Below are 15,790 nucleotides of genomic sequence, written 5' to 3' on the forward strand. Positions count from 1 at the left end.
TTATTTTAAGGTCACTAAAACTTTTAGTTAATTATGAAATTATCCACATATTTTAAAATTTAATCCTTAAATATTACAACTATGTACAAATAAGTCTTTATAATTTCGTTAAATTCTATTTGTCATTATTATTTTAATAATATATATATATATATATATATATATATATATATATATATATATATATATATATATATATATATATATATATATATCAGTTTATAATATTTTCATATGTTATATTATATTTTGGATTAAAGAAGAAAAAAATAAAATATGATTTTGGATGCAAATTATTAATAAGCAAACATTAGGGCTAAATTGTTTTCGGATTGAAAAGAGAGTTAAAACTATTTTGGTCATTTTTACTAAATTTAATGGAGAATTAATAGTGATTTTAATAGCATGAAGTAACTTGTAGATTCATTAAAATGTCAATAACTAATTTACTTAGTATTAAAACTACAGAAATTAAGTTTTAGGTTTCACCAAATTATAGGTTAAAGACATTTTGGTTATTTTTGCTAGAATGAACATAAATTTATTGAAATTCTAATGACAATGACTAATTTGTAGATTTATTAAAATGTCAAAATCTAACTTATAGATTTATTAAAATGTCAGAGGCTAAATTGTTTGATTTTAAAGCTATAGTGACTAAGTTGAAAGTTTAAGCAAATTTTAAAAACTAAATTGTAGTTTATCATATATATGTATGTGTGTGCGCGCGTGCCTTTTTGGCATTAATTTGAAAGGTTCAAACTATTTTTCTGAATAAAAGCATAATTTTAAATACTATTGAAAAAAATAATTTAAAAAAATTATTTTATTATTTTAGTATTTTTATGACTAAAACTTATCAAATTTAATTTTAAATTATTTTTTAATACTCTCAACAACAGTTTAAAATTATTTAAAAAAGTAATTTTCTCAACAACAATTTTAAAAACAATGTCAAACATTTCCTATATTTAAGGAGAAATGATATTTATCACGACTCAATCTATGGGCCGAATAGACACTAGAAATTGGGTCGGCATAAAACCCCCGAGGCCCGTAGTAAGTCTTACTGTTCTCAAACCCATAATCAGGCCCACAATTTAGGCTCAATATGCATATAAAATAATTTAAATTAAATTGTTATAATTTTATTTCGGGCCAACTTAACCCAGTAATTATCAGAAACTAAAATTTGGGGAGCCTAGCTCAACCCTGTTACATCATTTACAAACTATTTAAAACTCATAAAAATTTTTCATTTGTTAATACAAAAACTTAAATTCATGCAATTCTTGACATGATTAATGCTACTATTAGTACATGCGGAGTTCTAAATTACAAATTTATATAATAATAATACAGTTAAGTAATTTTTTCATAACCTGCAAGGCAAGGAACAGGTTATTCTGAAAAAGGTCTCCTCCTGTAGCCTGAAAAAATATAGTGAATAGGAGTGAGCGTTCGACTCAGAGAGTAAAATACAAATTTTAAGTACAATTTCTATAGCTATCTAAAACTAATGCATCCTAAAGAGTGGAATGCAACACTATCAAAATTTTTATACACATCATATCATAATAGCAAAAAGGCAATTTGAAGTACTCACACACCCAACACTATTCAAACAGTACATATATGGGAGCTGATCCCCTATACAACTCTCTTAATCCAACATTTGCCAGCGAGTGTCTCTCAAGCTGGACTTTCGCTTAATAAACCAAATGCGGGATCCCAGCGAGTGTCTCTCAAGCCGTGTCTACCCCAACTTATCCATAAAGGACTGGGTCCTAGCGAGTGTCTCTTAAGCCGTGTCTACCGTTCTTGTCCATATCCAATACCATATTACGCACACGCCAACGCACGCACACTGCTCTAAATTATCACAAACAACATCTATGGCAATTCATCAATTAAGAATATAATATAAAACGTGCCTAGTGTTTAACTACATATTTATAAGTGATGCATGGGCATGCTTGAACATATAATAATATCAAAATTATAATTAAAATTAATATTTTACTCACAGTACACCGAGAACTATTGTGGCTGTTGGATGGAGGAAAATAGTTGACCTCGATCACCTAAATAATTATATTATAAATTTATTAGTACTAAGTCAAAATAAAACTCTAAAGAGAAAACAGACAACCTAATTCATGCCGGAAATCTAACAAAGTTTTCCCTATACCTAGGACCTACCAAACTTGAAAAAAGATCCAACTAACACTTCTAAATTCTCAATTTCCATAATCACATCTCATCAACATTATATGGCCCCTCCTGGGCCCTCCAAATCAGACAATAGTCATAAACTTAAAAAATTACGTTTTAATCCCTATAATTGATATTTTGTAAAAATCTACTCAAATAAGCTCTAAAAATTTTAAATTTTGCCCTGCAATCCTTAATAAAGTTATAAAGCTATCGCAAAAGGAATTGTAATTTTTTAATCACCCATGAATATTTTATTTAAGAATATTACTTAATTCCATAAGTTTCCAACAGTTAACATATTCTTAATTCAACCTAATTCAATATTCACATATTTAAACCTCTATTCTCAAGCTTCAACCAATCACATAAAATTTAAATATCATAATCTCATATAATCTTATATGCCCATATGCTAAAAATCTAACTAAAATCCATATATATTTTTCAAAAATATTCTACAAAAATCACTCTAAAATTCAATAAATATCATAGAATATCTTAAAATAATTTTACTTTCATCATATATTTTTCTTAAAATTTTTCTCCAATTTTTCCTATTTAAGAAACACTGCATTTATGCTCCACAGACTGAGAAATAATGAAAATAATCTTATCCAAAGCTTATCTGTATCTCAAAAATTTCAAAAATTTATGAGAAAGCCTTTAGAAGTTGAATCATCCCTAAAGCTCGTCGGAGCCACCGTCGAAACCACTGCGCACGGTGGCCGGTTGCCGAAGATATCTGCTGGAACTGGTTAAACCAAAATGTTTCTCTCCTCGTCCTGAGTCCATAGGTGATCTTGGATCGTCGATCCAACGGTCGAATTATCGGAAATCTCATCGAAAAGTCAAAAAAAGTTGATTTTCTCTCTCTTGGCCTGCGTCAGAAATGGCCATCAAATCCGGCGAGGCTGGTCTCATCTGAAAGAGCTCACTATTAGGAGTCCATAGCCGCTGGAATCACTCCAATCGGACATCAAGATCACCGAATATGAGCGTTCAAAGTTTTGGGATCCATTTTTCTCTCTCCTGCCTTGCCGCCACTGTCGCCGTCGCTGGAGGCTCGCTAGATGTCGATTGGAGGTCGCCGGTGGTTGCTGGTGCAGCCTAGGGTGTCTCCAGCCAGTGGGAGGGGTCGCCGGAGCAAGAAAAGGGAGAGAGGGAGAGAGATGAGAGGGAGAGTGGTGGTGGTGGTAGTGGAGGAAAGAGAGGGAGAGAGAGACAAATCTTTTTTTTTTTTTAAACTTCTGCAGCAGTAGCAGTTGACAGTGGGTGTAGCCCACTGCTACACGCCACTATCACCTCCTAATTCTCTCTTCTTTTTTTTTAAGTTATTACATTATTCTCCCCTTAAGAAAAATTCGTCCTCAAATTTTCAAATAAACAAGGGATAAGGAATGAGGGCTATTGGGATAAGTGCGAGTATTTACTCCTCCAGCTAAGCAAAGATGGTTAAAATGCTCTATTCTCCAAATATATATTGCATTCCTCTGTTCTCTGATTTTCACCATAGTGCCCTAACTGTCTTCATTTTTTTTTTCTAGAGATGCTTTTATCTCTTAACTATTTATTGACAATTTTTCTGATATCTCAAGTATTCATTATACCTCTCTGAACTTGACTTGATGTCTCTTAACTTCAATCAACCTTAGCGCTTACCCCTCAACCTTCTGCTTTCCAATGACATGACTTATGTTTCTTATCCTACAATGTTCTATAGGATGTTTCCTGTAGCACCTATCATAGGCATCTTATTCTAAATCTTTACTTGTCCTTTGACCTCAATGGTTAGCACCTATGCATCTTCTTATTTTTATGATATTTCAAATTTCCAATCTATTTGTGTCATTATTAAGATACTTAGACCAACATCTGTCCATCTTATGTAACTAGTTCGGTAGAGTTCCCTCCAAGGGCTAAGTGTACCATTTATCAACATTGGAAAGCGAACTGGGTCTCTTCTCTTATATGACAAAAGCTTTTATATTCCCTGACAACCCAGTCCATGTGACTTTATCATTTCTCACTCCTCCTCTGGAATGGGAATATCCTGACTTCTTCCTAAAGCTTCTTATTATGTGATGTACTTCCTGACACATTGACACTTAGGTTGAGGTTTCACTACTCCTTGAATTTATTACCTCACCATAACTTGTTTTAAACATCCCTTGGTGTGTCCCTAGCAGGCTTATTCTTTATTATTCTTATCATTGTAACTAAATCTATTGAGCTCTTCTCCTATCCTTTGGATCTTATCCACTTCCTTTTTCTGTTTCTATTATTTTTGATATCCTTTCAACCTACTGTACTTATTCTTTAACTTTTGTTCTCTCTCATTCTTATACTTTTTCCTTTAAGGGTGTCCATCCCATCATCAACTTTATCATTCTTTTTATTTTGTAGTCCTATCTTAATTACTAGTTCCATTACTCCTGGAATTCTAACCTTATAATTGACTTCTACCAGCACATTCTTTATATTATGTGACACTTGTAATTGCCCATAGAAAATTCTTCTTGTATCTCTTTTCCAGCTTGACCATTAGAACATTACCATTCCCTACTACCCTTAGTAGAAAATTACTCATCCTGGATGGATAGGAGCCCCAGAAACTATAAGTTCCATCCGAACTAGCATGGCTGTGGGATATGTGTGCTATGCCATAATTCCAGATAAGATATTTCACGTGTTCATTCTCCTTAATATAACCACATATCCTGTTCATAATTTTTTTTTTTTTTAACTTCAGCCTCAAATTCACCCATCAATAGCGAATTTCATCCACTGAAACTCATTCACAATTAGTAATTCTTCTAGCTCATAGTTTAAAACGTTTGCAAGCCTTGGTAGCTAACTCAATTTAACTCTTGTCACTACTCTGATCGTCCTTTCATACTTAACATTAGGTATGCACTTATCGTCATTCTCACATCAGGATATTGTGTATGAATTGGTGCTTACCAAACTCTCAAATAAGTAGGTCTCCTTGACTCAATCTCTATTCCTTATATAACCTTCTAGAACCAAAAGCACGGGCTAAACTTGAAGGGAAAGAAAAATATCCTCTTACAGTCAACTACGCCCGATTGTCCATATAATAACATTTAACCTATGTTTCTTGGTCTTTCTCTTCAAACTTCATTATCTCCTAGCACAATTGTGCTCTACCTATAAGGTATCATCCGCATGAACCATTTTACCGTACCATTGTCCTTTCTAATATAATACTTTACAATTTATTAACTTTACTTATACTCGATCTATGATTCATACCTATCATCATTTATATTGTGCCCTTAACTTTTGTTGAATCTTGAAAAATTTCTCTCACTAATAAATTCTTCCAGCACTAATTCCACCCTTATCTATGGTCATTAATTTTATCCTTGAACTTTCTAGCGATTTATAACCACCCATACTTGTCACTTTTCGTTATACCCCTACTGTTGTTCTGTCATTATTACTTCACTGCAAAGTGATTTTGTTTATCACACTAAAAATATTTGCCTGACATTCATAACGAACCTCTAACTACCTTCTCACTATCTCAAAATTCTGACTTAAAGCCTATTTGTCATTATCTATCATTCTTTTCCTCTCATCATACCTATTTGATCCCTTAGATTGACTTTTATTCAATTTACTACTTACTAACTTCTTTTTCTCTGCCTAATTAGATAGTCCACAATATCATTGCACACCTTCTAGCTTTTGCTCATTATTATTGTATTCCTCGCCTAATCTTCTTGATACTGTTAACAAGTTAAAGGAATCTTGCCCCATTGCTATCCACTTCACTTTAGGAATAGGGAATAAATAGAGTATGATCCAATCATGCAACTCCAAGCTCTATATTCTAGCCCCTGGCACTACCTCAACTACATCATGTTATGAGTATCACATTACTAGATTCCATACCTCCATCACTATTCTCACTAATGTGGTCCCAATTTGGGTTCTCCATCCTTCATTCACCTTGCCAAGAATAACACTTAGCCTACCCTATATCTTAACTTTGTTTCTTTTATTCTGCTCCCTTCAGGTTATCCTTTCATTAATTTCCTTTGTCTTACTCAAAATAGAACTTGACTATTCTATCTCTGGTTTCATTCTTCTTCCTAACATGACAGCTGTACTTGCTAACTGTATCTTTCAGAGTCTCTACCAGGTTATCACACATCTATGCTACTCAGATTTGGTCTTTTGACCACTCTAGCTAGTACTTTCATTGGCATTTAGATTACGTTGCATCTGTAATCAATTGTCTAAATTTTTATTTTGCACTTTTTCTATCCACTCGCTTTCTGTGATTTATCTTCACTAATTTTTTGCTCTTAACACTATTATAATTGGATTATACTATTGTTTTGAACAATATGAAGTTAGAAGGGAACTTAAAAAATTGCAATCATATATATTTATTGTGTGATCTCTATTCTTATCCTTTAGCCTCCATAATATCCTTACCACCTCGAGAACTGATTCTGCAATAATTTTATTTTATTTTATTTTATTATTATTTTTTTCCATGTTTACTCAATTAGCCAAAACTTAAGATATTGGGCACCCAAACCTATCATTCAATTCAAAGGCTTTACATCCATCATGATTTGATCATTTATGGTTCATATAATGGAACTTGTGTCATCTCCAGGATACCTGAGCCAACTACTTTCTACTACACTTTACAATCCCATCTGGGACACTATTTTGTTGGTCACTATCATTAGTAATAAACCCATATCTCTCTTGAAAGAATAAGACCATTTTATGTCATAACTGACTGCGAAAAAGGTACTACATCTACCACTTTGCCACAACCATGTCAGGCTATCTGCTCTCTTATCCTACTAGAAACCCCTTAAAGCATCGTTTCACAGGCTATGAACATCATTCATAGCATCTTGTCTCCTTTAGGGGCAAAAAATCATACCCTGCGCCCTGCTGCTACACAAAGAAGATATTGTTTTTCACTAAACTTTAGGCAAAAGGCCCATTGCACTGCAAAAACCATCTAAGACCTCATATCAAAGACCAAATGGCCTCACCCTAAAGGTGTTACCTTTAATTTATGACTATAATGAAACCTCTAGTCTTTCAGCAATTCCTAATGTAACTGAAGCTCATGCTAGGGTAACTGAGTCACTGATTCTAGCTACCTTACAATTGTGACCCTTCGATATTCTGGCTCTAGGGTTTTAAATTTCTACCTAGGATTTCCAAACTCTTTTGCAGTAATAGAACCCTGTTCTGGCATAACTGTACCAAAATAGAGACTGTCTACAGACATCCTCATCATGAGCACTATGGGAAAGCATGCAGCTTTACACAATAATTTTATGTTGGTACTGTAATCTGCAGCGTACGGAGCAGACATTGAGAACATTGTATAGTTACTACGATACGTCCTGACAGACTAGGTCTCCTAATCTCTTATCTCTCTTGAATCTATTATTATCATAAACTTACTCTGACTGGGTCATCCATGGACGATTGCCAGCAGTGGTATCCTCACCCTTATCTAGTGCCATTATACCATCAAAACTCAACTTTATGTACTCGTGCCTAACACCAGATAGGCACAACACTTGGACCCATACTGATAGAAATATAGTGTTTCTTGGAGAACGTATTTCCATAACAGACCTCAACATGTCTGCTAACTCTATTTCACATTTCTATGTACTCCATGAAAATCAAGACACTAACTGAGGCACTCTTATATTTCTTGAGATATAACGCAGAATCTATAAATAAAGAATTACAGAAAAAGACGAAACAGAATCTTATACTCTGCATATAACCTCCTAACAAGACTCCTTTTTACACTCCTAATTACATTATTTCCCATGAATCTAAAGCTTAGGCTCTGATACCACTCTTGCCACAACCCAACCTATGGGCTGGATTGGCACTAGGACCTGGACCGACATAAAGCCCCCGAGGCTCGTAGTAAGCCTTACTGTTCTCAAACCCATGATCAGGCCCACAATTTAGGCCCAATATGCATATGAAATAATTTAAATTAAATTGTTATGATTTTTATTTCGGGCCAACTTAACCCAGTAATTATTAGAAACTAAAATTAGGGGAGCCCAGCTCAACCCTATTACATCATTTATAAACTATTTAAAACTCATAAAAAAATTTTATTTGTTAATATAAAAACTTAAATTCATACAGTTTCTGATAGGATTAATGCTACTACTAGTATATGCGAAGTTCTAAATTACAAATTTAGAAAATAATAATATAGTTAAGTAATTTTTTCATAACCTGCGAGGAAAGGAACAGATTATTTTGAACAAGGTCTCCTCCTGTAGCTTGGAAAAGTATGGTGAACAGGAGTGAGTATTCGACTCAGAGAGTAAAATATCAATTTTAAGTACAATTTTTATAGCTATCTAAAGTTAAAACATCCTAAAGAGTGGAATGCAACACTATCAAAATTTTCATACACATCACATCATAACAGCAAAAAGGCAATTTGGAGCACTTACACACCCAACACTGTTCAAACAATACATATATGGGAGTTGATCCCCTATACAACTCTCTTAATCCAACATCTGCCAGCAAGTGTCTCTCAAGCCGGACTTTCGCTTAATAAATAAAATGCAGGGTCCAAGCAAGTGTCTCTCAAGCCATGTCTACCCCGACTTATCCATAAAGGACCGGGTCCCAGCGAGTGTCTCTCAAGCCGTGTCTACCCTTTCTGTCCATATCCAATACCATACCACACGCACGCCAATGCACGTACACTGCTCCAAATTACTACAAACAACATCCATGGTAATTCATCAATTAAGAGTGCAATATAAAACGTGTCTAGTATTTAACTATATAGATACATATTTATAAGTGATGCATGGGCATGCTTGAACATATAATAATATTGAAATTATAATTAAAATTAATATTTTACTCACAGTACACTGAGAACTATTGTGGCTGCTGGATGGAGGAAAATAGTTAACCTTGATCACCTAAATAATTATATTATAAATTTATTAGTACTAAGTCAAAATAAAACTCTAAAGAGACAACAGACAACCTAATTCATGTCCGAAATTCGACAGAGTTTCTCCTATACCTACGAGCTACCAAACCTGCAAAAAGATTCAAATAATACTTCTAAATTCTCAATTTCCATAATCACATCTCATCAACATTATATGGCCCCTTCTGGGCCCTCCAAATCAGACAATTGTCATAAATTTAAAAAATTATGTTTTAGTCCCTATAATTGATATTTTATAAAAATCCAATCAAACAAGCTCTAAAAATTCTAAAATTTTACCCCGCGGTCTTTAATAAAGTTATAAAGCTATCGCAAAAGGAATTGTAATTTTTTAATCACCCATGAATATTTTATTTAAGAATATTACTCAATTCCATAATGTTTCCAATAGCTAACATATTCTTAATTCAACATAATTTAATATTCACATATTTAAACCTATATTATCAAGTTTCAACCAATCATATAAAATTTAAATATCATAATCTTATATAATCTTATATGTCCATATGCTAAAAATCTAACTAAAATCCATATATATTTTTCAAAAATATTCTACAATCACTCAAAAATTCAATAAACATCATAGAATATCTCCAAATAATTTTACTTTCATCATATATTTTTCTTAGAATTTTTTTTCAATTTTTTCTGTTTAAAAAACACTGCATTTATGCTCCACAAATTGAGAAATAATGAAAATAATCTTACCCGAAGCTTATCTGTATCTCAAAAATTCCAAAAATTTATGAGGAAACCTCTAGAAGTTGAATCATCGCCAAAGCTCACTGGAGCCACAGCCCGAAACACCCCGCAGGGTGGCCGGCCGTTGGTCACCGGCGGCATCTGCTGGAACTGATTACACCAAAATGTTCCTCTCCTCCTCATGAGTCCATAGGTGGTCTTGGATCGTCAATTCAACGGTCGGATTATCGAAAATCTCATCGGAAAGTAAAAAAAGTCGATTTTCTCTCTCCTTGCCGGCGCCGGAAACGACCACCAAATCAGGCGAGGCTGGTCTCATCTGAAAGAGCTATTAGGAGTCCATAGCCTCTAAAATCACTCCAATCAGACTTCGGGATCGCCGGATACAAGAGTTCAAAGTTTTGGGACCCATTTTTCTCTCTCCTGCCTTGTCGCAACTGCTGCCACCGCTGGAGGCTCACCGGACGTCAACGGGAGGTCTCAACGGGAGGTCGCCGGTGGTTGCTGGTGCCCCCTAGGGTGTCGCCAGCCGATGGCAGGGGTCGCCAGAGCAAGAAAAGGGAGAGAGGGAGGGAGATGAGAGGGAGAGTGGTGGTGGTGATGGAAGAAAGAGAGGAAGAGAGAGACAAATCAATTTTTTAAAAAAAAAAAAAAAACTACTGGAGCAGCAGCAGTTGACAGTGGGTGTGGGTGTAGCCCACTGCTACACGCCATTGTCACCTCCTAATTTTTTTTTTTTTAGTTGTTACAATATTCCTAGGGTATAGTTGTTAACCACAACGGAATCACTAAATCAATAAGTCAGATTAAGTCGAATAAATCAATAATTATACAAAATTAAAATTGAAATATTAAATAATTAAACTAAAATTATATCAAAATTTTGATTTCATTTCAATTTTTAGATAAATCTTGAACCAAAGCCAAAACCACACACCCCTAATAAAACCACCTCTTGGGGCTCTTGCTTTCTATCTGCTGTTTTGGTGTGTCGACATCGGCAAAGTTAGAGTTGGCTTGTGGTTAATGTTTATTGTTGTCAATCCAAAGCAGGCCCAAAACAAAACCTTTTAGAAACTCATCCAGTCGGACCTAACCTCCAAGGTGACTCATATAACCTTCCATGGGCCTTCAAGACTAGTTGGCCTTTTCTGAGATTCAACCGTAGCCTTTTTATTGTCTTCATGTTGTGCTAGCTTTGCATGTTGTTATACCCATTTTATTTATACCTAAAAATGATTTTACTAATTTTTATTTATTTATCGATTTACATCAAAACTAATTATTAAAATTTTTTAATTTTAAATAAAGAAAATTTTTAATTTTGACTCGAAATTGAACCGCGATTCAAATATGATTGATTTCAATTTAATTTTAATTCTGAATCGGACCTATTTAATTATAATCTCATGCCGAATCAGACCAGGGCAACCTCCACCTACAAACTACAAAGCCGGAAATTTAAAGCGTACAAATGATGGTGGCTCCAGAAGCGAGATATCAAATATACATCCATAATCCAGTGTCTGTTAATTCAGTTAGAAAGTTCAAGCTAAAAAGCAAAAACGAGCCTCCTCCTACCATTTGCCAGGAAGAGCTCATGTAACTCGATATGTATTCATCGCAAGGGATCCGTTAAATATCACTACCCGCAATGAGATGTCAAAGAGGTGATGGAATCACAGTAATGTGCCTTAGTGGGTGTGAAACAGCTGTACCCCCAGCATGTTGCACGAACTCCGCCGGTGAAAACGACGTTCCATGGCAGACACAAATGATGCTAACCTCTGTTTTTGTGTATCTATACAGAAACCCATTAATGGTTTTCCCATTTGGACTGTTTCCTGTCGTTGAAACACACGGCATGTAAGGTAAGGAAGAAATATGGGTACTGTGATTCTGGGCTGGTGGCTTAGGCGACTTGCCCACCACGTCCCCTTTGTTTTCCCCCATCGTTGGGCTTTCAGGAGTTGATATGTGGCTGTTGCTAGGATCTAGTTCTGTTTCTAATTCGGCTTCTTCGTTGGGTCCTGTTGGGCTGGATTGAGGACTATTGAATTGAATCATTTTCTCAACGTGATTTGCTGGATCATTAACTTGAGCATAATTATCCGTGAGGAGAGATGTTGCACTGTGTTCAAACGAGCCCTTCACATCATTTACATTTGAACAATTCAATTGAGGTTGTTCTGGTTCAAAGGGACTTGAATGGCTTCTGATGTCGCTTCTGCCACCTCCTGCAAAATATCTGATATTAATATACAGTCTTACCCAAGGAAAAGATTAAACTTTCCATAATTATATCCAGTTAAGTCTAGAGCTTGAAATCAATAAGCAGATTGATAGATTCGCCTACATAAATTCAATTTTTAAGAAGATTAAGTTTTCTTTTCAAGTCCTACTCTGTCTAATTCTTAAATCAAATCATATAAACCTTACACGAAAAGGAGAGAACTAGTAGAGTTGATTATAGTATTTAAATGTAAAAGTTTTTCAAATACAAAATTGAAAATTAGTTCTCTAGTTATCTCAAAAATTTAACTTTTATCATGTTTTCTGTGGGAAATACAAATACCTTCGTGAGAAAAGCTCCTGTGATCGGAACCCGTAGAGGAGGTACAAGTGGCGGACCCGTTCGACCCAGCTTTCCTCTTCCCTCCATCTCGGCTGCCATTCTGCTCCGACTCATACCCATTACCCAGATTATGACCTTGAATCGACGCAGCCTGAAATGGCACAAAGCCGTAGCCAACCAAAGGTTGAACCTGACCCACATTCTTCTCATCCCCACCTGTGAACCAACAAGGCATGACATTCACATTCGCACAAGGGAACACAAATCCATTCTCAGGCTGGCCATATTGTAACGACGGCTGTGGGTACTGCAGCGGCAGAACCGGGTGCACTGGCGACAAAGTAGATGGCGGTGGATAAGAAGTACAATGGTTTTGATCGACGCATAAGTTCAGATTCACCTTCTTTGTGTCATTGTGATCAGATCCAATATCATATGTCTTGCTTTTCTTGCATCGTCGCTCTTCCGTGTCAGCCACTCTCTCCTTAGCTTGAAAAGCTTTCGCCTTTAACCACATCCCATTGTTATTATTAACATTAATCTCTCCATTAATTTGTTGACCGCCGTTGAAGTACCCTTTACAAAAACCTTTCCTTAGCTGCTTCTCTTCTCTCTTCTTCTTCGCCTCCTGTCTCCTCAACGCATGAATCTCACGCTTTGTCTTGGGATCTATTTCCTGCACAATGTCTCCATTAAAACAACGAGACACACTAGATCTTGGGCAACTTGGATGCTTTTCTTTTGAACCCATATCAACAGTAGTATCAGATATCGAATTGGTACCGTTTTGTCTTTTGTATCTCCCTCCTATGGACAATCCAAGCTCTAGCTCTATCTCTTCTTCTTTCAAAGCTGTTTTTGTCACCATTGCACAATCGTCACTTCCCATTGAAACAGCAAATCAGCAACCTTAAAAAACACTTCAAGCTAGGCTTTCCATATGGCACCCACGAAGATGTTTCACAAGTTCTAGTATTTCTTTTCTATTTGATGTGTTGTGTTTTGGATTTCAGACGTCTAGGGACTGCGGAGAGGAAGAAAAAGAGAGAAAGAAGAGGAAAGACAAATGCCACGTGTCGGACAGGGAGAAGAGCAGAAGTTGGTTGACGACACGTAAGAGATATTTGGCTTAATCTCGAAGAAGCGTTAAGAAAGGTAACACCACTAATTCCTAATTAATCGCTAATTAAAGCGTGTGTTTTAGTTTTAGCGGGAAACCGGTTTTCGTTTTGTTAATTAGCGTCTTAGGTGCTTCCTACGTTCGTACGGTGCCTGCTCCCGCTTTCTGGATCTGCCACGTGGAGCAGTCGCAAGAATAGCTGAGAATCGAACACGTGTTCGGCTCTCTACCATTGTTACGATAAAAACAGCCGTCTGGTCTGACACTCTGGCAGGCATGTGAACACGTGGTGCAAGATCTTGCTGTCCCCAGATATCTCCACCGTCTTTTCAGTAATTGCGAAGTCTACGAAGATGTGTAGCCCATATAAGATAGAGACACGTGTCTAGCAGTGTTTAAAAGCGTGGAGTTGACACGTGGATGGCGGAGGTAGCGTAAACGATACAGCCGGATCAAGTTGCTTTGCAGCCTTAGCGAGTGATAGAGACGTATCGGGTTATCTCTGTGAAAGTGTGTACTACACGTGCTGCAGCTGGAGTCGATAAGAGAGGTAAAAATCTGAGAGCGACTGAAACGTGGACGTACTGGGAACATGAGGCGTTAATGAAAGGATCGAGAATGAAGTGTGGCGACACATAAGGTCATGAAGTGGGGCCTTTCTGGAGAAGGCTTTTGAAAAGTGTGTCATAAGAAAGGTCGGGTGGTTAGTGGTAGACCGGCAATGCATGAAGGCCACTTGCCACTGACTGATCATAATGATCATAGTGGGCAATGATAGTCACCAACTTTGTGGTACACGTGTGGTCTCTGTGGATGCCGCTGCATCCTCATGCACCTTGATGATTGTGCTTACTATCATAGCATCGCCCAGAGCCGGATCCCAGCCAATATAGTATTTTAGTATTTCCGATTGAGTTTTATTTTATTTTTTTTTTAACTTTAAGTTCAGAAAAATAATATTAGTGTTAAATTCGAATTTTATATATTATATAATAATTTTTTTAAGAAATTATATAATTATTATTGAAATATATTTTTATAAGTAATTAATTAAATATGAAATATAATAATTTTTTTAAAGAATTATTAATTAAAATATATAAATTAAATGGATTTAGTTAGTATTTGAGTAATAATAATAATAGTGAAATAATATTTAAAACAAAAAATTAATGATTTAGATTGAATTTTAATTGGATTGAATACTAATTTAAATATCAAAATAATTAATTAATTTTAAATTTAAATATTGTAATTTTCATAAATCTCCTCCTAATTGCTATCCATATTAAAAACTCAATCTAGTAGCAGCTAAAGGTGATGATGATTGTATAATAACTTCGGATGGAGGCATTATTCCAAAGTTTAATTCATGCATGGATTTAATTTTACAATGGCAGGACTATAATTTTAATTGTGGGTGGAGCCTTATTTTTCATGTTCTAAAATATCCATTAGCGTGTAATTGGTTAAATATAAACCTCGTCGATAGTTTAGTTCGGGCAGGAGTAGGCAATTCCGGTGGATATATATTAGAGTTTGGCATTTAAAGCCACTTAGTGAGATGGATGGGTGATTGATGCAAAGAAATTACAAAACTTTGTCATGCATTCCTATTCCACCTGCCAAGTGAATTTGCAATTGCTTATACATATATATGCAACGGTGTTGGGATGATAGACATGCCAGACTCCTCGTATGCTAAAGAGTGTGAAGGCCCATGTCTGTAAGCAATGATTTTAGAATTGCGAAGCTTTAGAGAGAGAAATTCCCTCTGTTCTTCTTCTTCTTTTAAGTCTTGGGTTGAGTCCCTTTCTTTGACTGATTTGGGCTTCCTCTGCTCTTCAAGGATAGAGGGGCAGAGGGGGAAAATGACCGTACAAGGGTAATATAGAAAAAAAAATATTAAAATGAGTTAGGATGTTGAGTATTTACGGAAAGGGGGCGAGTTAACACAAAAACGCTATTCAAAATAGCATCAAAAAAAAAAAAATGCTATTCAAAATAGCGTCCCCGCGTACACAGCAACAAAACGCTACTTATAGTAGCGTCCCAACGCCTTCGTCCACACCCCAGCGCTTTCGTCTTGCTCTGCACATGCACACCATGCAACAACAAAACACCAATCATATTAGCGTTCCAAGTGACCGCC

The 15,790-nt window shown here is 35.6% G+C and overlaps 1 protein-coding gene across 1 annotated transcript; it reads right to left on the reverse strand.

The window, feature by feature from the left end:
* Positions 1-11,424: 11,424 nt before the first annotated feature.
* Positions 11,425-13,576, reverse strand: LOC110672026 (uncharacterized). The gene is made up of 2 exons (XM_021834688.2): positions 12,519-13,576; positions 11,425-12,180 (listed from the first exon to the last, which is right to left on the reverse strand). Exons 1-2 carry the CDS (start codon positions 13,405-13,407, stop codon positions 11,606-11,608), a joined length of 1,464 nt encoding a protein of 487 aa, XP_021690380.2. The 5' UTR covers positions 13,408-13,576; the 3' UTR covers positions 11,425-11,605.
* Between the last annotated feature and the right edge of the window lie 2,214 nt (positions 13,577-15,790).

Source organism: Hevea brasiliensis, chromosome 7 (genome assembly GCF_030052815.1).
Source record: "Hevea brasiliensis isolate MT/VB/25A 57/8 chromosome 7, ASM3005281v1, whole genome shotgun sequence".
Lineage (NCBI taxonomy): Eukaryota > Viridiplantae > Streptophyta > Magnoliopsida > Malpighiales > Euphorbiaceae > Hevea > Hevea brasiliensis.